Source organism: Onychostruthus taczanowskii, unplaced genomic scaffold (assembly GCF_017590055.1).
Source record: "Onychostruthus taczanowskii isolate IOZ18803 unplaced genomic scaffold, ASM1759005v1 scaffold3, whole genome shotgun sequence".
Taxonomy (NCBI): domain Eukaryota; kingdom Metazoa; phylum Chordata; class Aves; order Passeriformes; family Passeridae; genus Onychostruthus; species Onychostruthus taczanowskii.
In genome coordinates, this window is record NW_024500349.1 from 7335128 (window position 1) to 7362715 (window position 27588).

Consider the following 27588-nt stretch of genomic DNA (forward strand, 5'->3'; position numbering starts at 1 on the left):
CATAATCTTTCCTATTAACAGTAGAAGAGAGTATCTATTGCCTTCTCGTATATTCATCTGGTTTATATTGTTTCATATTTGCCTTGGCATTGGATCAAGCGCAAAAGCATATATCTGATACAAAGACAAAGGCAAATCCACGCTCTGTGTGAGCAGTGAAGGAATAAATCAGAGTGCTTTTCTCTCTTAAAAGGTGTATCCAAAATTTGCCTTCTAATGAAAATCAGGCAGTGCTGTAATATGTCATTCAAAAAGCCAGAGATAAGACAGCAAGGTGAGCAAAACCGTCTTTTACTCCTTTACCCACATCACAACACCACCACGTGCAAGACTTTAAACATCCAACTACTGCAGGCTGCCTTCTCCTGGCAAATAAATGGCCACAAACAGTGCACACAGACCAAATGCACAACATGGTATTGAAATTCTTGATAAGTGGGAAAGTATTGGTGCCAAAGGGACCTCTCCTCACAACGGGCTTGCCGACTTCCAGTTGCAGTCATTTCAAAATTTTTTCAGCAGTGCATTTCAATCTAGAGGTTCCAGTACTAGGCCCTCTTTAGAGTCACTTCCGATCACACTGCTGCCACTGAAGGACAGAGGGTGGACCAGTAAACCCAGTCTTCATGGGGCCCCATGTCCTGATGTGCAGAAGGGTTCCAAAATTAAAGGAACCCCCCAGCCAAGATGAGCGTAAATGCTCTGGTTGCAGCAGGGCTGTCTCACAGCTCCAGGCCCTGCTGCCTGCCCTGGCTGCTCAGCTCATTGCTTTGCTCCCCTCCCCATCACACGAGTCACTCTGGGCAAAGCAGAGACACGCAGTAATAGCAGACAACCCTGGCAGCGTCTCCAGAGCACTTCCAGCAGCCATTTAACTGACCTGTCACTGGGGATTTGTTGCTTTGAAAGCTATGTAGATGTACACTTTCTCTTTTATCAATGTTTTTCTGGTTCTTTCTCCCTTTTGAAAGGAAGCGTGGGGTGGGAGAGAGTGAAGAAAGAAGAGCAAGCGCATGTATGAGTCATGGTGAAGGAAAGCACACAGTATTCATCATCCTTTTGAACAGGGTGAATGCAGTTTAAAGAGAGGAAACATGCCTGAGAGAAAGAGTTCTGAATAAAAACAAGGAAGAAAAATACCTCATATGATTTCTAAACCATCTGAAGGTCTTAGCAAGGCTATAATATGGTGAAAGAGCAAACAAGTGGAAGTAGAATTGACAGTTGTTAGTGGACACTTATCTACAAATTCATCATTAACCAAGAGCTTTACTTTAATGAGGGCTTAAAAGGACGGTTACTTGTTTACCATGTTCATTAAAGTCTTAAGTTTGTTTATTTTTTTTAGAGATTATATGGTGGGGGTTAATTTAAAAGAAATGTGTGGAGGTTGCTCTCTAAAGACTGCTTAAGAAAGAGCAGACTCTGCAGGCTTTTAACACAACAACATCCCTGAAAAACCAAACTGGAATTAAATAAGGCCTGGATAAACAAACTTCTCATCGGCCTTGCACAAAACCTATAAAAGTCAGAATTGCAGCTGGACAGAGCAGTGTCTTTTGAAGCTTAGCAGCAACATTCCTAAATCAAATCTGTAGTTCAAAGCTGTTCACACAGGGAGTGTTCAGTTTCAGAAGTGGATGACATCACCCACTGTTCAGATTTACAAAGAAACTACAAAAATTGAATCATTCAACCACTGGGATCCCATGATGAAGCAGACACTTGCAGCTAAAGCATTTCCTCATGACCATATGAAAACATCTTTAAAAAAGGAAAAAACCTGTCAGAGCACATAAAAATTGAAGGAAATGTAGCATAAACAAAGAGCAAAATTGAAACATTTATTGCTAAAAGCACTAGCAGAGTTTAAAGCAAAGAAAGATTGAGAAAATCCTAGGGTTCTTACTGAAAATCTGAGAGAAGGTGCATTTTGAAAAACGTGCTAACTCTAACAGTTTTATCCCTAAAATAATAAGCACCAGATTCAGCAACAAATATGAATATCCAAAATTATTTACCTTAAAACCACTTACTGAACACCATAAGAGGAATATTTCGTATCAGCAGCTCTTTGAGAAAGCTAATAAAATGCATTAAAAACATAAAGAGGGCATGAGCAAGAGCTTGTTTTAATTTAAAAAAATAGAAAAATTAACCCAAATTATACAATGCACACTCGGCAAATTGACAAGCTCCATGTTTTCACAAGGGCTAACACAGTTTCTGTTTTAAATTTCATTTAAAATCAACAGAAAAGAGTTACCACATGCTGTGGGTAAATATAATAGTTCTGGGAGCTATTATTTTTGCTGCTGTTGTTGTCAAAAGCTTTGTTAAATAAAAAATTAAAAAGGAAACAACGGAGAGAGAGAGGAAACAGTGATTTCTGCAGAGCCTTGAGTGCCAGTCAAACATTAACACTATTTTCTTCACTTTGTTTGCTTTCCTGCTTGCCTTGATTGCTTTCTCCCTTCGTTACACCCACACTGCCTGACCTCTTCTTGCTCCTGTTCTCTATACTCCCTAAATTACCTACCCATATGCACCACATTAAAACATGTTATCATCTTCTCTTCCCATTACATCCATCAGAATTGTCAACTTTACAAATTTACTGTGAGGGTCAAATAACTAATATTTCTCTGCATGTCACAGCTTATAGATTCATGCAATTAAGGGAGATTATCAACTTTCAACACAAAAAGTTTATGATCTTCCCATTTTCTGAGAAACAAATGGAAACTCTAAAAGCCAGAAAGTCTGGAGACAATAAAGAGATCATTAACTTTACTCTTTTTTAAATCTTGTAAGTGTTACAAGCCTGTATCATGATCCTTGCATGAAGAGGACTGACACGACTGACCCATATTTAGGCCTCTTTCTCTCCTCTAGCACAGGTGCATTCCTCATCCTGCCCCATCACCCTGCTCTTTGGACACAGGGGTCATCTTCATTTTTCTGTGCTCTTGATTTATGATTAGTGTGTCCAAGTGTTATAATGATTCAAATAATATATAAGAACATTAGACAACTCAGGGCCACTGCCTTCCCTTCAGAGGACATGGGGGAATTGCTGAGTGCTGCCCAGCCCTTGCACCCTCCACGCTGCTGCAGGCTGAGTGTCAGGCTGAGGCACTGCCCCCTCTTCAGAAAGCACAGTCCCCATCATACACACTGCAAAGCACCACAGCAGCTTAGACTGAGGAGAGCACAGGGCAAGAAAGGATCCCAAAACTTGGATCCAGGGCCAGTGACTGCAGAGTTCAGACCACCAAGGTTTAGTAAGAATCTTCTTTACAAGTAAACCAAACACAATATAGATTTTGTCAACTTCTCCCTTCCTGTCACACCTTCTACACTATTTGGACTCTCTAAAGAAGTTAAAATTGCACAGTGAATGCTGCCTTCCACAGAAGGATCTCAACTAGAACTGCTGCCATCCCAGTTCCTGGCAGTGAAGAGGCCCTATTATAAAGCATTTGCAGATGCAGCTTGCATTGTCCAAGATAAAAAAGCACATCTAATAAAAACGAGATAAAAAGTGCATTGATGAAGCCTTCCACGTAGCTGGCTCATCAGCCTGCAGGACCCCATGATCCAGCTGATATTTTTCACTTGTGATTGTTGGCCACAAACTCATGGGTAGCAGGCTTGGGAAGATGGAGAGGGCTATTGGAAAGGGTTACAGCTTGGTCCCGTTGGCAGAAACAGGCAGCTGCAAGCTCACAGGAGTGAGCTGCAAAGACAGGAGTGTGTAGGCAGCCATTGAGTAGATATAAAGGACACTACACACTATATTTGGATATGGACCCTTTGAAAAACCACTGAACATGTTAGCTAAATTACAGTCCCATTTCCTGTAAGTGACACTCAGGTCTGAGCAGCACCACAGTGGCTCTTGCTAGAAAGAACAGGCTGACTTCCAAGCCTGCACAATGCTAAACACAAAATAATCTCTTAGCAGACTTGCCCATCAGCAGAAAAATGAGAATATGATCCACTATAAAACAGAAGACAGAAATCTATCTGAAAAACACAAACCCATTTTGATTCTGAGCACATCACTAACAAAGCAATAAAAAATATGTATTTTCTTCTTTATCTCCTTGTGTAATGCTTCAAAGTTTACAATGGTGTGAATGCAGCACGTATCTAAGGACAATAGCAAAAGAAGCTCCACCTCCTGAAGACACTGCAGTTTTTCAGCTTGCTCTCTATGACACATTATTCTCATTTTATGCTAGTTCTAGGGAAGATATTTAGTATCTGGCCAAATCACACGTATTTTTTACATATCACTAATATTGAGTCTGTCGTAGAATATACACTACACTTGAGAGGTTTTTTGGCTCTGGGAAGGCTGACACAGCCTTCTTCAATCAAAGGGCACTATCCTCCTCTTACAGGAGGGCAATTTCTGGGTTTTCAAAAGCTCCAAGTGTAGCTGGACAGGATTACTAGCAAGGATTATGCAAGGCACTGTTAAAGAACTACTTCAGACAAAAAAAAGGGTGAGAAACTTTTTAAAAAACCAAAAAAAGAGATCAGCAGTGAAAAATCTGTTCTCACAATGTCAAGACGATCTGTAGTAGAGTCTCATGTGTACATGTTATGAGTAGAAAACTACTAAAAGAAAGAGGGAATATTTCTATTTCAGATTTCTTTTTAGTTAAGGACTTTTTTTTTTTTAGGTTAATATATAACAGTAGTACATAAGAGGTTCAGTTTCAGGGGGAAGGAAGGCGGTTGGTTTACATGTCAGGCCAAATTCAGATCCCATTACTCACATTAGCAAGCAGCTACACAAAAGACCTCAGTTACTTCAGTGGGATTAATCATAGGGTAAGGTTCCACTCAAACTGAATGAGGAGCAAAATTTGCCTCTAAATTACATACAGTTAATATTTTAGAAATCCTAGAAAATCTGTATAAATATACACCATCTCCACAAGAGACAAGTTGTAGTCAAAGTTCATAGTATTTTTGCTTCAAAATGTGTATTTGATTTCCTAAGAATCCAAAATTTACCAGTCATTGCAATGCTAAATGAAAAGTTTGAGAACATAATCTTCATGGCCATTAGAGATAATCATCTAAAAATCTAAGTATTTCTTTGCATTACCAGGAATGAAATATTTGGATTAAATCATTGTAAAATGATGGAGAATCTTACTTGGCTTAAAAGTTTTGAAACTCCTTTAGCATGTTCAAAATCAGGTCTTCCAAGCACAGCAGACTCCTTATTTAGCTCTCCCCTTCCTTTCTTGTACTTTGCCTTAAAAATTAAAAAAAAAAAAAAGGGAGGGGGGGATATTTATCACTTATAAATTGTTTTGAGTTTGTTTTATCAAGAGAAATGTAAGCATTTCTCTTGATAAAATTAGTAGAAAAAGTCTCACATAATGGTCTGCATTGACACAACTGTTCCAATCAGCTCTGAATAAAGCCCTTCTCAGAGTTCAGCTCCTTAACAATACAATATTTATTAATTGTACAACACAATGTGCAGCATTCACAAAATTCAATTTTAACTAAATGCACAGCTTAAGCCAGAGAAATACCGTCCTCCCGATCAAGGCAGAATGAGTCACAGTGGCTCAGCATTTCTTATGACAGGGTCTACAGTTAACCCAAGATGATTTGCAGCAGCTGAAAGTAGTCTTGAAATAAAACTAGTCTGAGGGGCAACTTTTTTGAACGGTAAGGTCAAATTCCACTCTCAGTTTCAGCACTGCGGTCTCGCTGGGTGTCAGTGAGACTGCGCTGGTGTCACAGAGCTGATTTAGTCCCGCAAGGTTAATGTCACCTTATCTCTCCAGCTGAACTGCCTCCCATGCAAACTGCTGCCATTTTTTCCCACAATGCATTAGAGGAAAACACAGATGAATCAACAATAGGTGCTTTGAAGCAAAGCAAACTAAATTACCCTTTGCCTAAAACAGGCTTCTTGTATTACTCAAGCACTGTGTATCAGCAAGGACACGTCATAAGAATAGACTGAAAGAAATAAAAGTCCCAAAGCCACTCTAAGAGCATTTGAACAGCAATTAGTAAATTTGCATGCTGAGCATAACACTTAGTAGAAGTTCTTGGTTTTCAAAAAATCCTGAATATTGAAAGGTGAATTTCATTCTCTTAAATCTGTCTCTCTGAATGTGTCTAGTCAGTCTCACATTTAATTAATTACTTAAAAACTTGACTCTGGGCTTTAAGTATGTATATTGTTTGACTTGTCTACAATAAAATACTGAACTGCATCACACACTTCTGCTTCTCAAACTGCTCCTTCACCTGTCTGTTACCCGAGGTCACAGTGGAAGGGCAAAGAATTTGAGAGGGGAATTCAGGGAGGAGAATCCCTTTGAAAGAAGGAGCATCTGCATAGCTCTTGGAAGGACAGCAGGGAATTACATTTTCCTGTCACTGCTGGCTGAGATGAGAAAAGGAAGGGGTATCCTGGGATGCCAGCTTCTCTCATACCACGGTAAAAAATGGTTTGGGATGTCTTCTGAAGTGCAGCATAGCATACAAGCACATGACTTATCTTGAGAATGGTTATCACAAATAAAGCTGAAACAAAACCAACTTTAACAATTTTCATGTTGTCCTTACATCAATTACCAATAATTTCAAAGATCATACTGTCAACATATAAAAAGGAGAAACCCACAGCTTTCTGGCCTGCCAGGCAAGATGGGTTTGTTTTGGTTATGTTTGGATTTCTTTTAATCAAATCTCCCTAGCAGATTTGGGGGTGCAGGTTTTCTGTTCAAAACATTTGAGAATTCCAGCAGCATTCTAAAAAAATCTGATCTAAATTGGAATTAAAAAATTACATGTCTAAAAAATAGAAAGAGAGTAAAAAGAGAACATACATCACTTATTATCTTTGTTATCTCAGTTGCCTTTTTTATGTCTGGTCTGTTCAGCACTTCGGTGTACCTATGAGTATCTTGCACATCCTTCTTATAGGATACCTGTCAAAGAAAACATAGCTTTGTTTAAAATAAATAATAAAGTTTGAAGTCTATAAATAAGCTTTGAATGACCAATCAAATCAGACATCAAACTAAATAGAACTCCACCTAATTTATTCCAACAGTGTTCTGCTTGACAGAGATTGTAAGGTAAGACCCACACACAAGGTAACACGATAAGGAAGAAATTCAGAAGCATAAAATATAATTTGAAAAAGAAAAATTATTTTGCTTGGAAGCACAGTGGAAAATTAAAGCATTGCAAAGACACAAATATTAGGTTTTACCATAAAATTTCAGAGGACTTTTAAGAGTATAGTTTTTGTTCCTGTGTTGTACCCATTTTTAATATAAACTAGCTCCTGCTCTGATACTGAGTACTGCAGCTTAGCAGATTGCAGGTATACTGAAGAGAAACTGTAATTCTATCATAGTGAGTTTCTTTCTCAGTACTAGACAGACATGTAGCTTGTACGTAATTCAATGATACAGCTCCACCTCAGCATCCCCACAATGCCGCTTGCTCCTTTGCACAATCATGGGAACAAGAAGGCTGAGGGTTCCAGCACGTGGAGTACACAGCTGACCCTTTCTGTTTGTGCAAAAGCCACTTCCATAATGAACAGGCTCAGAAACCCTTGGTCAGAAGGCTCAACCACAGATAGGAGAGCCCAAACATTCTCCATTTAGCAAAGCAATCACAGAAGGAGCATAGACCTCAGGGACATTATAGACTCCGTAAGTTATCCAGCTTTTCCTTCTTTGTGGTTTGTCAACTTTTTCCTGCTCTAGCACATGTGTCAATCTAAGCCAATTTCCAAGGGCTGTCTTATTGAATTATTCTTAATGACATGCTGTCCCTGTGTCAGACACAAAAGTGTCTGACAAATTGAAGTTTCAGGCAGAAGTTGGGGAACATAAAATAAAGTTTAGAGGAAATAGAAAGTAAAAGAATATTTAATCCTTTACTAGTAAATCTTTTATATTTTCTTTTGTTGCTTCACAGGGTTAATCAATCTCTCAAGATAGTATTTCACCAGCAAGAAAGTTCTCAGACTGAAGTTTCTCATTATAACCTCTGCTCCTATCTCCAATGTAAAGCTTCACTCTGGGTACAATGCAACCAACTCAAACTGCAGCAGTCAGTGACAAATACTTCATAGAAATGGTATTGAAAAAAGAAAAGGAAAAAAATCACTTTTTGGCAAATTTTTACATGCAACAGGAAAGTAATTTTCTGTCCATATGGCTTCAGCTAAGCAGACAAGCTAAACAGACTTCACTGTTGGCTGCCTGCCCACAAATAGATCTTATAATTTTTAATCTTCCGTGACACACAAGTGTAATCACTAATAAAAGAAACAAATAAATAGGTTTGATGCATTCAGCCCAAATTATCACATACGTACAAAACAAAAGTTGATTCTTACAGCTGGTGTAAACCACTGGAACTTTTGTTTTAGTTATGTTTAGATTTTCTCTATTTTTTAAGAAACTATAGAGGTAGAGAGAAGCATTTGCAATTCAGGACTTTACATGAATTTAGTTAATTATATGCTGTTCATCCTAATGACCACATGAGGTGAGGTGAAAACCACAAAGGCAGCAGAAACAGGTTTCTGAATAGCACCCTATGATCCATGTAAATTGCAAATTAAGGGCCAGCATATGTGCTCAAAATAGAAATTAGGAATGTAGTGAATTTAACATCAGAGAATCAAGAACAGTGGTGATAAAGTTGAGGAAATGTGGTCACTTATTGCTCCCAAATGACATGATCATATAGTACATGAAATAATGGATTGTGGTTAATTTCAGGGAAAGGAAGGGGGGGAGAAATAAGACAGTGACAGTCCTTTATATTTCTCCATTTTCAATTATATTAGATGCAAGGCCAATTGCTATATCTTTCCCTGAGTGAATTATTATTCTTCCTGCACGTAAACCAGTATACCTATTACTTATGTCTGAGGGAAAGTCATCTAGCATTTTACAAATGTCTGCAATATATATTTGCTCCATTCTGCAGCTTGTCATACTCCAGTGAGAATAAAAATGTTATGCAGCAGAACAGTAGTTTGTCAGAGGTAGGCCAAAGAAAGAAAAAATATGTTTCCCATTTCCTGAATAACCTCAATCCCTGGATGCTGACCCTCTCCCATTGGGACACTCTGCTGGCCTCTATTACACAGCTGCTATTCTGTTCCATCTAGTGATTTTTTTTTTTAATAGTGCTAGGTTAGAACAGTAAAACCAGAGCTATTCTGAGAGAGCAGGGGAACAGATGTACACAGGGAAAAGCAACTGGCTTGGTGTGTGCACCCATGGGCATCAGAAGATGGAAAGTGAAGAAAGCCCATGATGGGGGGAAAAGCAACAAAAGAAAGGAAGCAGCAGAAGCACCCAGAGAAGGAGCCACCTTTTGTCCTGGCTGGTTCAGCCAAGAGGCTCATACCCTGACTGGAACTTCCAGGCATTACACAATGTCCTTACTCAAACTTAATTTCAAAGGGTCGCTCAGGCTCTAACAAAAAAACAATCAGCAAAAGCTCAAGAATTGCTCCACTTCATAAGGACCGCTGCATACACAAAAATTGTTTCAGCTGACTTTTGCATAGAAAAAGTAACTGAGATAACAATTTTAGAGCAGCAGTGAAAGACCTAGATGGAGAGTTATGGCTGACCAGTGGGAAATGCAAGCGAGGAAGAGAGAGCAACTAAGAGGGGAAAAAAATGTACCATCTTGAGTTTTGAAGCTGAAAACAGTAAATTACAGATACCAATTAAATTTAAAATGGGTTTCTACCCAGTTTGAAATTACAATAAAAAAAGGTTACATTGTTGAATATTATTATGACGCAATAATTGGAACAAAATAATTTCTCACCTTTAATCCTAAATGTGATTACATACTCTGAATTGCAACTGGTTTTTGCAAAGCATGGAGAATATTCAGGGCCTGCTCATAATCACTAGACTGATTTTAATAGGCCAAACCTCGAGCTCTTATAAAATGCGTAAGGTCCACTGAGGAGAAGCATACTGATCTAGTTACTCCAGCAGGGTCTGCAAGATTCTTCACCTTACATCAATACCAGTGGAATGCACTTTAGTGCCATAAAGTAAACAGATTTTTAACAATGCTGCAAGACATCTCAGACTGTCAATCAACAAACAGAAACTTCTACATCGTGAGCCAAGCAAACCTGGGTTTAAGAGATTCAGACCTTTCTTGAAATATTTTATTTTCTCATTTATTCCAATACCAAACTAGTCCAAAACAATACATAATAAATTACTCAAATATGCACAAGCAGCTATGAACACATTTTGCGCTCTTAAGGATTCAGCAAGAAGTTGGGTACACCTGTCTGCACAAGAATTTGTCTCTTACTGTTTGTCCCTGATCAGTATTTTCTAAGAGCTGTTAAGTTCACTAACTAATGGCCTGTCAGCTGTGTCTCTGCCCTCTTTCCTCTCATCTACACTTCGGGGTCCATCAACACTAAGAAAATGACTAGCTGGTGACAATCATCATTGGCAACAGCTTTTCTAATTCCTGCTCAAATGATGTTGAAAACTGTTTTCCGGCTTGTGTAAAAGAGACAAACACATTTCTGGCCCATTACAGATTGATGCAGTCATCCTTTCCAGTAATGGGCCTTAAAATTGATTGGCCCCAATTACACCAGGAGTAAACATCATTTTCAGCACCAGTTGCAAGTGGTCCAGGGGGACCTGCTGTTGACAACCACTGTCAGCAGAAAGTTAGTCAGCAAATGGTCATTTTTCTAACACAGATACTGAACAGAGAAACAGGACAAGCCTGAATTTACCATGATCCGCACCAAAACAAACATTAACACTTGGGTATGTTACTGATGGTGTTTAAGCACATCCACTTTAAGATCTGCTGATTTGGTCTTATCAGAAAGAATGTAGTTTTTTTGTGTGTGGGGATTGTGACTGCACTATACCCTGAAAATGAAAAACAACTTACTCCTAAGAAAATATAGACATCTTAAATATTCAAATTTAGATGGTGAGTGAAACATATAAATTATCATTACCGACCTCATGTGGAATGGAAAGTGTATATATACACATCAGAAGTTTGCCCAGCTGCCAACTAATATTTCTAAAAAAGCACTCTTTGTAGATAAGTATAAGAGAAAAGATACCAGGGCTTTAAAATCAGATGTGCAAACTGCCTTTTCAACGTCCATAGATGAGTGTACTGCAGTTTTCTTATTTGCAAAATCAGAAGATCAGATCCTTATTTCATACCATGTAATGCTGTGAGGAGAATCAGTCCTTTTAATGAAGCAGAACATTTAAACTGCTGTGCAAACATTTAACATGGTTTTCCTGTTCAAAATGCCCAGTGATGGACCAGGTCATGAAACAGACAAAATTATGACACACAGCTTTGAATACTTTCATCAAATGCTATGTGCAGCTTCCACAGAGACACAACATAGCAGGTGGTTCCTTTGCTTTAGACATTTAGATGTCATGTCATTTCACTATTCAACTACATTATTCCATTCAAATGATACTCAGATACATATAAGGAAAAATGTGACATGATATTGTTTTAAGACCACCACTTAGTTTCGATCCCAAGTTTGGAAACTTCCTGATGAGTTAACTGATCAGCTAAGCACAGACAAAGTAGGCTGATGGTCCCTACTTTGTTCTTCTGAATATGACTTTGTGTGCCAAAGTCACGTCATTAACATTCACTTCACAAAACACAAACACAATTTATAGAGAAAAGTACTCTGGTTTGGATAAACATGCTTCCTTTCAAGCATTATGTAGTATTTCAATTCTTTTTAAAGTATATTTTCTGTCATTAGAAAAGTTACTTGTGTTCATTTGAGAGCAATTTTCTTCAGTCTAAGTAAAAAAAAAAGGAGAAAAATTATTTTATTAGACATGACCACATTGTTCAGGAGTTTTTACAGTATTTCCCTGTTACCCAGTTTCTGCCCAAACATATTAATGATGCCCATTAACATGCCCAGAATGTTAATGATATTCAAAGTGGTGTGAAGGCCTACAGCACACAAGAGTTTCAAAATGTCAACACAAATGTATGGTGAGCTAATACAGTTTTAATTTTTAAAGAAAATTGCACATTTCACAAAGCTGAGCAAAAATGTCAGCTGTATTTTAAGGCTGAGTAAATACTCTTAAACACATCCTAATCCTCTTAGATGCAAACCCTCCATGCAAAGGTTGAATTGAGTTGGCAGAGCATTGTAGGTAAATGTGCATTCTGCTCCCACCGGTAAACTGTACTGAATGGTGGATAAAATAGCTTTGTCGTTCTACCTGCTCAATAGTTTCCCTTCTTTTTCTCTGCACTTTCAAAGCTGTGATTACACAGATACCCTGAAATAGTCTGGAAAGACAAATGCTCCATATTTGGGATGCTCCCTGTTCCATGTTCTGACTCCAAGATGAAAAATCACATGGTTTTTAATTAAACCTGTACTTACAAAAGAAGAAATCCTCAGCTATTCACCATGATGCCCAAATATTACCCACAAGAGATGTGTGCTTCTTGTGAGCAATAACCAGACTTGCATAACTTGCTCCTTTTTGTGTGATAGATATTTGTCTGTTGTGCTCCAGCTGCTCATGAGCAACCAGAAAGAATCTGTTCTTAAACACATTAAACTAACTGGTTAGAGTTTTGTGTTGCATAAGAATGACTTATTTGATTTTTTGAAGTTTGCTCAGGCTGAAAATAATTTCCCTCATATTTTTTCATTATTTCTAACATGCTGTTAAAAGTTCTCATTTATCAAAACATCCTTCCCTCCCATGTTTTCCCTCATTTCCTTTTTTTTTTTTTTTTTTTGCTTGTTTTAAGGGTGAAAGATGAAACAGCTGAATTTCATTTATCCTCACATGTGTAACCTGCTCTCCTTAATTCTATTAGCAGGTGATACACAGCTGTAGAAGGGGAATAGCTTTTGCACTAGCATACTAACCCTCAAACTATGAGGAATTTGCTACAGGAACTTGTCTCATATTCCTCCTAGTCCCTTCTCTGAGAGGGACTCACATTTCTCTTTCCAGCATTATTTCCTTTCCTAGCAGTTCACCATCATTCCTACTGCTAGGTAAATAAAAAACCTCTTGCTTCTGGGCAGAGGCATTCACATTCCCAGCTCCTAGGCTCTGTCATCGTGACACCCTGATGCTTCCAACAGCAGAAACGGACAGTGTTTGACAGGAAGAGGGAATTCTGTAATCAAGGCAGGTTGCAAATTACTGCTGGGAATTCCATTGCAGGTATTTCCCAGCAGAAGAAAAAATTATTCTTCAAACATAATGCTTCCCTGAAGTTTTCCAGCAGCCTTTTAATCAGCAGCCAGCTGTCAAGATTCTGCACACAGACATACATCTAGCACTGACATTTAGATTTCAACCCACATAACCTTAGAGTGTTTGTTGCACTGTTAATAGGAGAAGATGGGGTAAATTTAAGATAATTTAAAATGAACACCCAAGCTATGTTTTCTACATTGTTAGCAGAAAACAAATATCCCATTTATCTAACAGAAAAGTGTTATAAAATGATATGCCTACCTCAATTGATTTGGTTACCTAAACAAGAATGGAACGGGATAATAACTTTTAAGGTTACACATCAGCTGTTCTTAAAAGCTTTGTGTACCCATTAAAATGGCATCACAATTTCAACCAATCTTCTCCTAAAATTTCTTTTTCTCACAAGTAAGCTTTTACAAAACCTAAAGCTAACACAAATTTTTCTTCAAAGTTGTGTCTGTATCATTCAATACTCTAATCTGGGCAGCATTTCTGCCCCAAGCAATGATGCATTGAGCTAGTATTTGCTAGCTTGACCATGAAATCAAACCTGACCTGATTCTAACAAGAAATATAAATACCATTATTAGGCTTTTATATTGTGAAAACCTTCAGAACTTCAAGAAGCTAACAAGCAGCTGAAAAAAAAAAGCAATCAACTTTCAAAATATTGCTAAATACTCCTAGTTATTTGTAAGTTATCTAAATAAAACTACAAGAACAAATAATTTGGTCAAATGGTATAAACCAGCGCAGGCATCAAACTCAACACCACAGCTCAAATTCTGTAAAATAAATAATTTATTAGTCTATTAAATTCTTTGGAAAATTCACTTGATACATATTCAGGAGACAGGAACAAACATTCATATGCATAAAAATGTGCAAGAGCAGTGCAGAAACAGCTCACTTGTCTCCTCTACACAGCACCCTGAAGAACTACTCAAGTATTGGTAGATGAAGACACTGAAACAAAACTGATGTTCATTTAAACAAAGAACTTTATACACTTTTAAAGGAGCTACAAGTGAATTCAGAAAAACTGTGTCTGCAATTTTATTTCAAAGTGATAGTACTCAGTTACTACTGATAAATAATAACTATCATTTTCCACTCCATTCAGAATAAAACTCACATACTGTTACTCATGGCATATTTTATACAAACACCATGTCCTAAATTACTTCAGAGCAAATAATTTATAAAAAACAGCAATTAAGGGACTATGGAAATATTGCATGCCCAATTCATTTCAGTAAGCTGTAACAGATATATCTACCCAAAACAAGCAGACTCATTTTAGACGGGGGAGTACTTACATCACTCTGGTGTTTACTGACTTCCATGGCATGTTTAACATCTGGAGGTTCCCTCATACGTGCATAGTCTGAAAATCCTTTCTCAGCATCATGTTTTTGTTTATAGAGAACCTGAAAAGAGCAACATTATACTTTTGTGACCTGAGAAGAGCAGGTATAATAACACGAGCTAGGTTAAACCTAGTGGCATAGTCTACCTGAAATGAGTCTACACTAAAATGAGAGCAGCTTCCACCCAAAACAGGCAGCAGCGAGATTTCTCTGCATATGTTACTGCAACAGATGCATGAGTAGACAGGGAAAAGAAATAGTACTACATAAACACAGAAAATTAAGCTTAACAAGTGAGAAGACAGCCCAGGGAAAACCTAATCAAAAGCTACATTTTTTTTTTTTAAACACACTAGACGCAATCAGTTATATAATTATTCTCCATTTTCATAGAAAAAATATTTTATACATTTGTCATAAACAAACAGTTTCACTGTTTATTATATGCCCATTGCCCAAAGTTCTATGTCTTCCACTGCTGGAAAGCAACCAGCACAATATGCATTTTGACTTAGCCCCAGGTTCACAAAGAAAAATAATATTTACATTCAATTGTCATCATGGTAAATGAAAATGGAATTGAATTGTGAATTTATAAACACCTTTACTTTTATAATAGAACCGGAACTCACTGTTGGGCATTCATCCATCTTCCACTGTACTGTGTTATACTTACACACACACACACTCACATACTACAACTGCCTGAAAAGCTGATCCTACACTTATCCTTGACAGAAGCTCTTAGGCTTATATTAAGGAAAATTCACCAGGTTTTGATGTCTAAAAAGTAGCAAGCATCAAGAAAATTCATTCTCTAACAGCTCTCATGAGCAAGCATTAAAATAATCCATAAGAAAACAGCAAGTATTAAATAAGATAGAAAGCTGATTAGGAGGAGAAGGATTGACACAAAAACCCATGGCAGCAATAAAAGAATACTGTGAAAGTTTTGAGACGGAAACTCTCAAGTACAGAGATTCAGACTCTTTTAGGGCAGGATACTAGAATTGTGAGAAAATGCTATATCTGGTTTTGTTTAAAGCAAGATTTCATCTGAGTTACAGAGCAGGGTGCCCAAAGCAATATGTTAGTATCTGCCCTGACTATCTCAGATTACAAAATGATATACAGGCTGAGAGATTAAGACAAGAAGGGGGGAAGGGTATTTTTTCACTGCTACTATGTGAATAAAAGCACCAAATCAGGAACATTAAAATGTGCCACCTCCTCATCCAGTCTAACACAATCAGCCCTCTGCAGGAACAAAGACAACTGACAGTGAAACAGAGTCCATAACTTGCCTACACTGGTTACATCTTGCAAATGGAAAAGCACAATCTTTAACATGACTGAAGCACCACTAACAAATGATTCCCCACAAAAGGGGAATTACTATTCAAACATATGCCACAAAAACTCTTTTGCTAATGCTCCTTGCTTACACTGTCACTTTTAAGATGTTCCCCACTTAATGGCATTATGAACAGAAGACCCATATGGTTACTCCCAAAATCTACTAATTTACAGATATTTTATTACATTGCCATTTCGCTGGTTCAAGAGTTCTGTTTTTCCCTTGGTGACTGGGCTATGTAACCAAGATATGAAAACACAGTAACACATCAACTCTCAGCATGAGAAATTGAGCAGAAATTATGAGTATCCGCTGTCTTGGGAAAGGATGACCATTTCTTTAACTTAATGTAGCAATATTTTACTTGCTTTGGCATCTGTTCTTCCGATCTTTTCCCATTATTTTCATTAACTCACTGAAGTATCTTGTTGCAATCCTAGCTAGGAGGGGTTCAATGGCTGTCTAGTTTAGTTTGGAACAGTTTAGTGCAGAACTATTGCCAGATTTGTAAATCGCTTCCAAGTAAGCATGAAAAAATATTTATCATTATTTCATCAATATTCTTATAACGTTATTTTATAGGTTAGTATGCATACATTTATTTCTCAACTCATGTTGATTTTCAAGTTTTAGCTAAACTGAATTTCCTTAATCAAATCTACATATGAAACTACTCTACACAGAGATCAAGCATTATAGGTCACTGACATAACCTTTACCCTGTAGTGGTGCCATTTATTAACTTGAGAAATACAAGGCAATTATTTAAGTAGGTGTTACTTCAGATTGAACCAATTTGTAAGTACTCATTTTTTATTTTTTTCTCTCTTTTACACGAATGTGTCAATAGGAAGCTGCATCAAGGAAGGTTTTGTGTTCTTTTAACCCAGCTCTGACTGACCCCCTGTTTTGGCTCACATTAAACACTATTACATTTTTATTTCTATTTTCATTTATAGTCAGTAAGATGTGCTCTGAGCTTAATATCCATAAAGTAGGATTTCGTAGAAGGAAATGTTCAAGAACACCAAAACATCACTTTAATCTCCATACAGAGAATTAGATTATCCAATGTAATTGTGTAAAACAGAACTATGGAAGTCCAGAAGACTAATACCTGCCACCATAAAATAGAGGAAATCTTGAATATGACATTTCCTACCATAAAAAACCCTGAAAATTATATAAAACAATTTGATAATGTGTAGGGAAATTATGCAATAAACACCAAAATTTTTACTGTAGTAAAAAACCCCTCTGAAACTTCCTCTGGAAGTTGAAAACATTGTTTAAGATTGTCTTGGCTCATCACCTTTATAAAGAAACAGGAAATACTGTTCAACACTGACTCTTTGAGATATTGCCCTGTGCAAAGTAGAAAATTAAACTGCCTTCAGTTTGCCCTTTTAGATAAGAATAAAAACAGTGCAATCACTTCTTACGGCAGAAATAAAGTGATGAAAAAAGTGATGAAGTGCTTGGTTTTTTTCAACACTGTTTCCCCCAAACAATTTTAAATACCTTTATCATTGTTTGTGACACTGTATTAAGAAAAATATTGTTTTACATAAGGAAGTATTCAGCATACTGATCTTCAAACAAAAAAAAGATTTGGCACAGAGCTAGCAACGATCAGAAATTTTCCTTCAGCAGTATTTTCCACAGGAATACTGCAATTTCTCCAAAAATTTCCATTTCCTTTAAGAAAAATCAAAATAAAGGCTCCCTACCTAGACTGCTCTCGTCAAATTTATTTTCTCACTGCAAGAAGCAAGGAAATTGATGAGAGCTTTGTAGGCTGGTAAGGAGAGTCAAGTTATTCAGAGATGACAGGGGCTTCTCCTCTTTTTAGCATACCCTGGGGACAACTATGACAAAAGTGAGAGGGAGGAAATCTGGTTGCTCACTCTCAACAAAGGCATTTAGAAGGCCACAGTCAAATTTTCTGTGAAGAGGAAAAAAACTTAAATTATAAACGCCACCCAAGTATGTGGGGCTGTGAAACTTCTTTTTCATTTTCCTGAAACATTTTTCCCATAAACAGCATTGGGATTTTTTAAATTTTCTTTTTTACAGTTTTGGATAGATATCATTCTTTATGGGTATTTATTTCCTTCTTCATGCCAATTCTACATAAAACACAAAAGAGCAAACATGGGTTTCATGCAAAAGCCAGCATGAAGTCTTGTTTCAGGCTTTCCTGAGTATCTTGAAGACAGAATTGAGTATGATTCAGGCTCCACAGGAAGAGAACCACATGTGTCAGGGTGCTATACTCTCCATTACAGCAAGATCCTTATGTCAGTGCTGACACTGCATGGCAGGAGCCCTGAAGGAGATCTGGCTCAGCTGAAATCACTGACAATTGCCACAGGAGTTAAAGAATGCAAATGTGGTCAACGGTGCTGTGGTAGCCTGTTGGCTCTGGAGAGGACAGTGGAGGGCAGCTGTAGGTGGGGTATAACTCCTTGAGAAAAACAGGGTATTTCCCCTAGTTGCCTCCAAGTTCCTAAATCATGTGTGTGATCTGAAATTGTGTATCAGATTAATAAACTGGGGGAGATCTAGGTAGGCTGAAGACAAGGCTGCTGGGCAGCAGCAGCACAGGAGCATCATTTCAGGAGCAAACTTTGCACCAGGGGAGAGCCCATTTGTGGGGGACACACCTGTGCAAGGAGATCCTCTGCCAGGGGCACCCAGCCTCTGGGAAAGTCAGGGTCTCTTTCTTCCCCACCATGACCCTCCAGTCCCAATGCACCTGCATATGAGGCTGTGGATCCTGTCAAGGACATGGCACCACAGAGCAAGGAAAGTCCTGCTGGATCTGCCCACAAAAGCATTCCAGCCCAGCATTGCATCCAAGAACAATGAAAAGGGAGTCAAAGGTGTAAATTTGTTCTAATGTGGGTAGGGAGAACAAATACTCGTATTTTCCACCTCTCGGGAAATCAGCACCTATTTTAAAATCAGGTTACTATAACTCAGAACCAGACTGCAATTTTGTGTTTGCAGCAGCCTTTTTGGAGCAGAGCTGGAGCAATGGGCAGCTGGTGCTGTTCTCTCTCCTTCCTGTGGAATATCTGTAGTCTCCTCCTGAAGTGATGACCTGTAAATTCACAAGTCCAGCTAGACAGATGCAGCAGAAGCCCCCTCTGCCATACCCTGACCCAGATGAAATCTGAAATCCTTGTATTAGCTACTTAGGTACTGCAGTGATAGGCACAATGTGGATTAGATTTGAATACTGTGGAGAAGATTTTTCACTAGAAAATCCCCTGAGAGCTCTCTCAAAGTAGCATTAAATTCAGGTCCATTGCAGCAGTAAACCACAAGTTGGAAAAATGTGTCAGCGTATCTTTAGGTTTTATGGTATATTATGATTTATAATGCATCTACTCCTAAGGGGATAGTATGAATTTTGTGGGAAAAAATTTGTGCTTAAATATAACTCAGTCTATATGCATATTTTTTTCTCTAGAACTGTTGGATGATTGAAAAAAGCCTTCAAAAACTACCAAATAAAAATGTCAGTCTTTTCCTTAAAAGGATTTTTTTTATGAACCAATAGTTTTATTTTTAGCTTCAGTTATTTATCTTTTCTGCCACATCACCAATGTTAATTAACCTCATTTGTGTAAACTAATGTAGAATGCAATAATTTGGAATGAATTTGGGAGTAAATATGTGGCAAAACGGTTAACTAATGTTTTATAAATCAAGCTAATGGCTTAAAAATGTTATACAAGTTTAATTCCCAATTTATCTTCACTATAATTCTTCTAATCACTCACTTTACAATGAAATGTCACATTAATGCCATTTCAGCTACTGTGGTGCTTTAACTTGTGTGTATATGTTCCTTTTCAAATTCTGGAAACTAAAATGTGCTATTGTATTTGCTTAATACAGCCTTGATTAACATAATGTTTTATATCAAAACATTTCTCCACAAGCTGTCCTGAAATTTTAGTCCATTCTTTTTTTATTAATATTTTCCTTTGTCTGAAGAAGTGTCACTGCATTACAAGAATGCATATTGAGATACAATCAATATTAGGGATTTAGAAGTGTGCTCCCTTCACACACTGGCTGTTTTAAACTATATGTAGTTGATATATTTAAGAGAGGAGAAAGCAAAAACAAGAAAACCATGGAAATGCTTGGTGGACAGAAAGCCATGACCATCTATTCAATGTAATTCTCATGAGTAACAATGGCAATCTGGAGACCCATTCTTATTACACATGCTTAACATTCACAATTCCACTGGGATCAGTGGAAGTGAAGGGTCACCTGCCTACTCTTAGGGTATTATATTTTTGAGTCCTTGAAGGCAACTGAATGGGAATTTACTATTTTACTCGTTGTTTACAAGCTTTACACTATATTCAATATACTTGATTTCGTATTTTAATTGTATAAAATTTGTTTTTTTAAGTAGTAGTATGCAGATCATCAGAAATAAATTTACTGCTACCACTAAGTGCCTTTAGAAGTCATTAAAGCAGTTTTCTTTTCTTTTGCCTTCAGCATCAAATGTTTTATATAGCTAATACAACACCCAACTGGAAAAAGTTATATAAGATTCACCCATTCTATAAGGACCATGCAATGCCACTGAATTCAATAATTCCTTATTGCATTCATGGATTTCATTGAATCAAGGAATGCATTACCAACTTTTAAATGCATATTTAATAAACATGAATAAAATTGTCAACATTTTAAAAATGAGTAGTTTTTGAATTTAAAAAGCTATGGTGATAAACTCTGGATGACAAGCTCACCCAAATAAATCAAGCAGACAATCAAGTGACCGTTCAAATATTTTGTTTAAAGTGTACTTATTCTGACACACAGTTAATCTAAAAATCATTTTTGCAATTATAAAGTTGTACCTTGCTCTGAAGGTGCATTAATTCTTTCGCAAATACACTGTCAATTGTAGCTGGCATCTGCTGATAGAGAGAGTTGGAAAGGTCTTTCTTAGCAGCTCCTTTATATTTCACCTAGAGGGCAGAAAAAGGTGACATAAAATGCAAAAATGAAGATACAGTAAACATACTACTTATTTTTTCTAGTAAATAAAATGGCATAGACCAGAACTGGAAACATTTCATTAACTGTCACTCGCTTTCTAGGAAAAACAACTTTAAATTATACTTTATGGGGATGTGCCTAATTCACAAAGCAATGTAAAATATCTACTAATTACATTCAATAATTTTGGTGGAAATAGAAAACAAAATAAGTAAGGCTGTTTCTTCTATCCTTTCTCAGATCATTTTCAAATCCAAAAATTACTTTTCCTATTTCTCTTTTCCAGAGTCCTGAACAATGGGAGCAAATGAGAGGTGGCCCATAAATATTTTACCAACTAGTAAGTACCAGCAATTAAATGTAGCAAGCAAGGGGAGGAACACTGAAGTTTGCCTGCCTGCCATCATTTCTGTTTCATCTGTTCCTATTCCAGTCTCATTTTTAAATTACGTTTTATTTATCCTGTGTTTACTCCAGTATTCAGTATTGGCAGCACAAAGGGGTTTTACAGGAGATACCAGAACAATAGCTCAAAATGTACGAGGCTTTTGCTTCAGATCTAAGTCTTCCAAGTTCATAAAACAATAATGGCAACACTGCTGTGAAAGTAATCATAAATACCAAAAATATTTTCAATTATACTGTCTAATGTCACTTAATTACTGTGAAATATACAGTTCTTAATTAGAGACTAATTCCCCAAATACATTATAAGTATACATATCAATAATTTGCTGTAACATTTGTTGCTGTTCCACAAAACAGAGGACTCTTTTTCACTGAAGTGGATGTGCTGTTAAGAATGTTAGTGCCCAAGATTTGCACATACAGGTGATGGGACACTAGAGGTCAGTAATTTACAAGATAAACCATCCATCACATCATTGGCTTCAGGTAATGCTGCAATAAACAGACAGAGTGCTCAAAAGTGTGGTAATATCAAACCTACATGGTTTAAAATTTTAGAATATTTTTATATCTCTAAATCTCTGATTAATAATTAGCAGCAGATTCTCTGGAATCAGAGAGAGTAGATAAATACTCTCTATATACTGTATTTCTGTAGACTACAATAGTCTGTCTCTTATATAGTGCAATTACATGAGATTTACTTCCCTTGGGACATGCCACTCCTTCCCAGAAAACAGGAAGATAAATACAAGAAAAGCATACATTAGATGCATTTATATTGAAAGCTACAGAGCAAATTGCTGTATATAATAAAGAGAATTTAGAACGTATATAAATTATGGAACCTCAAAACCTCAGCAAACTGGGACTTCTTTATTATAATCATAAAAGTGGCACAAAAAATGAGACACCAAAATTTTAATTTTTTGAAGGGCCACAGTGACAGAAAAGTCACTCAGAACCAGCGATTCCTAAATAAAGGTGAAACTCCTCTCTGGTGAAACTTCTGCTGCTGCTCTTACCTGTGGAAAATAATCAGAGATGCAATCCTACAGCACCTTGTACCTGGGACATGAAGAGCTGGCAGTAAATGCTGCTCTGACACTTTGGAAGCCGTTGATCTTTCTTTGCCACCACAGTTGTGCGTGTGTGCACATGTCACAGGTATGCAGAGATAGATAGATAGATAGATAGATAGATAGATAGATAGATAGATAGATAGACAGACAGACAGACAGACATACAAGTGCACTGATGGCACTGACCTGTCTGCCCCAGCCCTCTTGCTGAAGGAGGACAGGGATGATAGCATGGAAACATTTTCCTTGTCTCCTCCTGTTTGATATCAGGCTGTGAAATCTCCACAGCAGGGAAATTTTGCACAGGTGTAATTTGCAAACCTCATCACTGCAGAAAAAGTACTTTCTTTTCCTGTTCCTCAGTTTATCCAAACATAAAATGGGATAGCTATGACTTGCTCAGAACCATTAATAAAGTATCTTCAAATCCCAAAATAAGTGTCATGTAATTCCAAATTATTATTATTATTCACATTGCAGCACACATTAATTACAGCCTTTGAATTCACTTCAGCCTTAAACAGAATTATTTGAAATAAGCCATCCTTCCCCTGCTAAAAATCACAGTACTCAATTGAAAGAGTTTTTAGGAAGGATAAGAAGCCAAGAAAATTTTTCAGTCTTTTAGATCTTACCTCAGAAATAAAAGCACCAAGGCTTTTCACATGTTTTAGCTGCGGGGTGTCAGGTACAAATATGCACTTGCCTTTAGATTTTTTAAACTCTTCTTTATAGTGTATCTACAAAGAGAAGAAAAAGAAGTTTAATTGTTCTTAAAAACACACACACATGAAAGCAAACATGGGTTATTTTTGTTTATTTTTTATTATTTCTATTTTATTTTATTCATGGATACTGTGCTGGGCAGCTTGCAAATAGCTCCGGCTGGATCAAATTAAACCATAAAGAGAAGCTACGAGTTCTCACGCACATTACCAGGGCTATGTAAAAGTCACAGAACTCTTTAATAATATAGATGAAAAAGACAGGATTTTTCTCTACATCTAGAGCACATTTTCATGACTGTTGTAGATGTTTCAGTATCTCTAAAGAAAGACGAATGGAATAATTGATCTCCTTGATCCTTGATCTCAAAGATAAAAATTGTTTAACTTCTAACACAGACCTAGCAAGCACAGAATCTGTATATCATCAAATGCCCCTTTATGAATCCAAGAGTTATACGAATAAATTCAGGAGGCCACTGCCAAACCATTGCCTACAAAGCACCCAACTCTCATGGCATTCAAGTAATTACAGAATTTCTTTAAGACCAACCAAAGTTTAAATTGAGGCATTCTTTAAAATGTGTATGCACATAGGAAACCATGGAAAATTTTAAAAAAATAACACTATATTTGGCAAAAAAAAAAATTTTTTTTAAGCAACCAACCTTTTTCTTACAATGGGACACACAGTATGGGCAGGTATAATAATCATATGAGTGTTGCTGAAGTCAGAGTTATTGTTTGTATTAGTGAGACTGCAAGAAGGATAAAATCTATGGACATGGTTAACGTGTAGGAACTTTCATCATATACGAACTGCATGAAGAAAGATGGTGAATTATGATGAGATGGACTAAGTAAGTTTTAACAACAGACACTTTACATGGATAGCCTTAGATGCTTTCCGTGACATTTCTTTCTTTGTAAAGAGAATTGTTTCAATCAATGCAAATTGAATTATTTAGTACTAAGCTTTCATGGTTATTATCTGCAACCATTTCTCTAACCTCATTTTCACATTCTGCCTAACAGCAGCTCGAATTTATGTACTCTAGACTTGCTGACAAGCACTGACAGAAGCAATATGATCTGCATCTGAGCATTACAGAAATATGCAGCCTTAATATCCTCTTTCTCTGAATCCTTAATGGATATCACAAGTTCTAGTGTACGCTCCTCTACAGGGACTTGGAAAACTTACGAGAAGGATGGCAGCTTACACAGAATCAGCTCCTGTGCTTTCTAAGGCAAAGTTTGTGTCTACTGAAAAATGGATTACATAATGCCAAATTCATCTCAAATTCATGACTACTTTATACTCACACAGGAACCAATTTTGCTTGATATTGACCTCATTCAGATTTGGACTACTGAAAGAATCTACACATCACTTCCAAATCACATTGTCTGCTTTTGTGGATTACAGTCTCTTCTCAAAGAAAACCTTTTGGTGAACAATGGGCAACAGTACTGTGTCATGACTTTACTCACAAAGCCAGTGGTTCATGTAACCTGTGTGTGACATCATACACATAGGTAACCACAGAGCAACACACAAAAAAGACACATTTATGATAAATATGAGCAGGCACTTACTGTCCAACCTGCACACATGCATGGAAATTTACAGAGCTGACTGTCTACTGGGTGAGTTTGATGGTATTCCCAGTAGAAATTCCTGTAAAGCTGTGACTCTGGCAGAGGATACAGTCTTTTTGCTAGTAACTTAGATAAATCATCCACAGATATCTGAAAGCTGACTGTAATTATATCCATTTTAATTGCAGAGCAATAATTACATTCAAGAATCAAACACGAAAGCTTCCTAAGGTATCTCTTAATTGGGGGAAATGACAGAACATAACTAGGAGAAACAAAGCTGTTTTGCTGTAGAAGTCATGCTTTCAAAAGAATTGAAAGCAGTAAATGACTAATGCCACCTCCTTAATCCTTTATTATTCACATTTGTTATAGTAACCCATAGAAGCCACAAAATGCATACAGACTCAAATATGCAATTTAGAGAGAACATATAATAAAATGTTTGGTCAAATTCTGATCCAACAAACTCCATTCTGCTACAGTATTGTCTACATTGTTTGGAATCAGAAAGATGGAAGATGAAATGGGACAAGTATAATGAAGTCATGACATCTGCAGTTATAAAACATATTTAGTGTAAACGATGCAAGGAAGATGTTCAAGAGCTTGCCTACGATTCAAACATAACCAATGAATGGAATGAACAGGCAGAGAAGCTAATATTCCTCTTCAAAGTCAGTAATTACAAATTCAGATGTCTTAAATATTGAATAGGAAATTTTGCCTGCAAGTGGCTTACCCCTCACCACAAAATATGCTGTTTATGTTGAGCAGATCTGGTAAGCCTTGTGAAAAAAAACAAATAGGAAGAATTTGCAAATGATGGCCTGGAGCCACGGCTCTTTCAATATACTTCGGAAGTTCAATAGCTCACTAAAGGCCCAATTTTTCATAGTTCTCTCCAGACCCTTTTCTTCTCCCTGACTCATCATAAAACTTCTGACCGCGGCACAACTACCCAGTAAAGTGGATTAAAATTCCTAGACAACCACCAAAACATTAAGTTTCAAGCTACATTTTTTTTCTTAATGGTTATTATATGGGAAGATCAACTTTATAAAACAAGGGCATCCAACCTTTAAGCCAAAGTTTCCTGGTTCACCAAGAAAATTCATCTCACCCATGGGCTGTTCCACCAGCTTTTTTCAGGATGAGAAACAGAAGGGAGACTGTGAGCTAAAGGAAAGACTCCAATGGTAACAGCATAATCCAAGCAGCCTCCATTCCTTTTATTCAGGGACACATGCTCATCTAACTTTAATAGAATATATACACAAAAGCTACTTTTAATAATCTTAACATCAATGGTGTAACCATGTCAAGAGTCATCCTGCCAAGATCCACTGTAGAACTGTCATATCTAAAACACCCATTTTTCTTTAGAAAAACAATAAAAATGTCTGAACCTTCTTATCTAGCTTTTATGCTAGAACAAAAGGAAACTTCCTTCCACTAAGTATTCACTTTCCAAACCTACATTTCTGAACTTATAATCTCTTATAAGACTAAGGACTGTCTCAGACCACAGATTCATCTAATACAGAACCCTTTCTCTGTGGCCATAGGAACCTAGAGTAAAGCATGAGAAAATGGCAGGCATACAGTATTACTATTAAAATACATAGTGTTTTAGTAATCTCCCACAGTTTCAAACTCAAGATCGTCTTGATTTAGAGGCTGTGAGTCCAGGTGAACGGCTGCACCCAGAATTAGGTAGTCAAAACCCTGTTAGTTTGGCACAGTGTTTCCACTATTGGCTCTAGGTCTTGTTGGACTTTGCTTTACAACAGAGACATCCTAAACCTAAGCTGGACTCTGTGCAAGGACAGATAAATAGCAAGCAGTCCTATTTTTTGCTTTAGAGGAAAACAAGTGCTGGTACCACTCACCACCACAATTCAGCAGAATCTTCAGAAGGTGGTGTCTGCCATTCCATAAAGGATTATAATAGTTTGGTCAATTACCTTCTGTAATTGTTCCCATCTCTGCTTATAACAATACTGACAACATCCCACCACATAATCAAAACAAAGAAGAGATGAAAATACACTACAAGCAAATGGACGAGCTCGATTTCAATGTGGAAGAGAAAAGGCCTGGAGAGGAAGGCAATTCATATAAATCAAACACACATGACAGTTTTGAAAACATCTGTGGAATAAAATTTCATAATAAGGGAGATTAAATGGAACGACTGTCGAGAGAAACAATCCAGGGGGTATCACAGCCACAGAACAAACATCTGCCAACCTCAAATGAAATTGGGGATTTTCTCAAGAACGGGAGCAAATAAACACTTCACAGCTTCCCCTATGTACAGCTCAAGGCTGGCAATTAGAGATTCACCAAGGACTGCCAGTGTAACACTTTTTCAAAACCATATTGCCAAATTAAAGTCAGCCTGCAAAGAATGCAGGGCAAGCATAATACAAGCCCAGTATCTCAGGCATGTGCACTCCTGGCTCTGCATTCTGATGGACGAGATGTGCTGACAGCTCCACCATCAGAAAAGGACAATCACCCAGTCTCGTGGCCAGCAAGGACACAGGCTGCTCCCCCAAGGTCATCTAAAGAGCCAAACCAAAAGCGCCATAAAACCACTGTACAAATAAAATGTACATATCTACACCAGTCATAAATCCACACAAATAGTAGTACGTGGAAAGGTTCATG

The 27588-nt window shown here is 37.3% G+C and overlaps 1 protein-coding gene across 5 annotated transcripts in view; it reads right to left on the reverse strand.

The window, feature by feature from the left end:
• The window catches only part of NEBL (nebulette), a 313090-nt gene that overhangs the window by 125377 nt on the left and 160125 nt on the right, over positions 1-27588 (reverse strand). For 3 of the 5 annotated variants that reach the window (XM_041408376.1, XM_041408377.1, XM_041408375.1), the window contains exons 3-7: positions 23221-23325; positions 20954-21064; positions 14648-14758; positions 6879-6980; positions 5177-5278 (exon numbers count right to left, since the gene is read on the reverse strand). The exons of the other annotated variants lie outside the window; for them this stretch is intronic. In XM_041408376.1, the coding sequence (XP_041264310.1) occupies positions 5177-5278; positions 6879-6980; positions 14648-14758; positions 20954-21064; positions 23221-23325 (531 nt within the window). The remainder of the gene's footprint in view (positions 1-5176; positions 5279-6878; positions 6981-14647; positions 14759-20953; positions 21065-23220; positions 23326-27588) is intronic. 5 annotated transcript variants of the gene reach the window in all.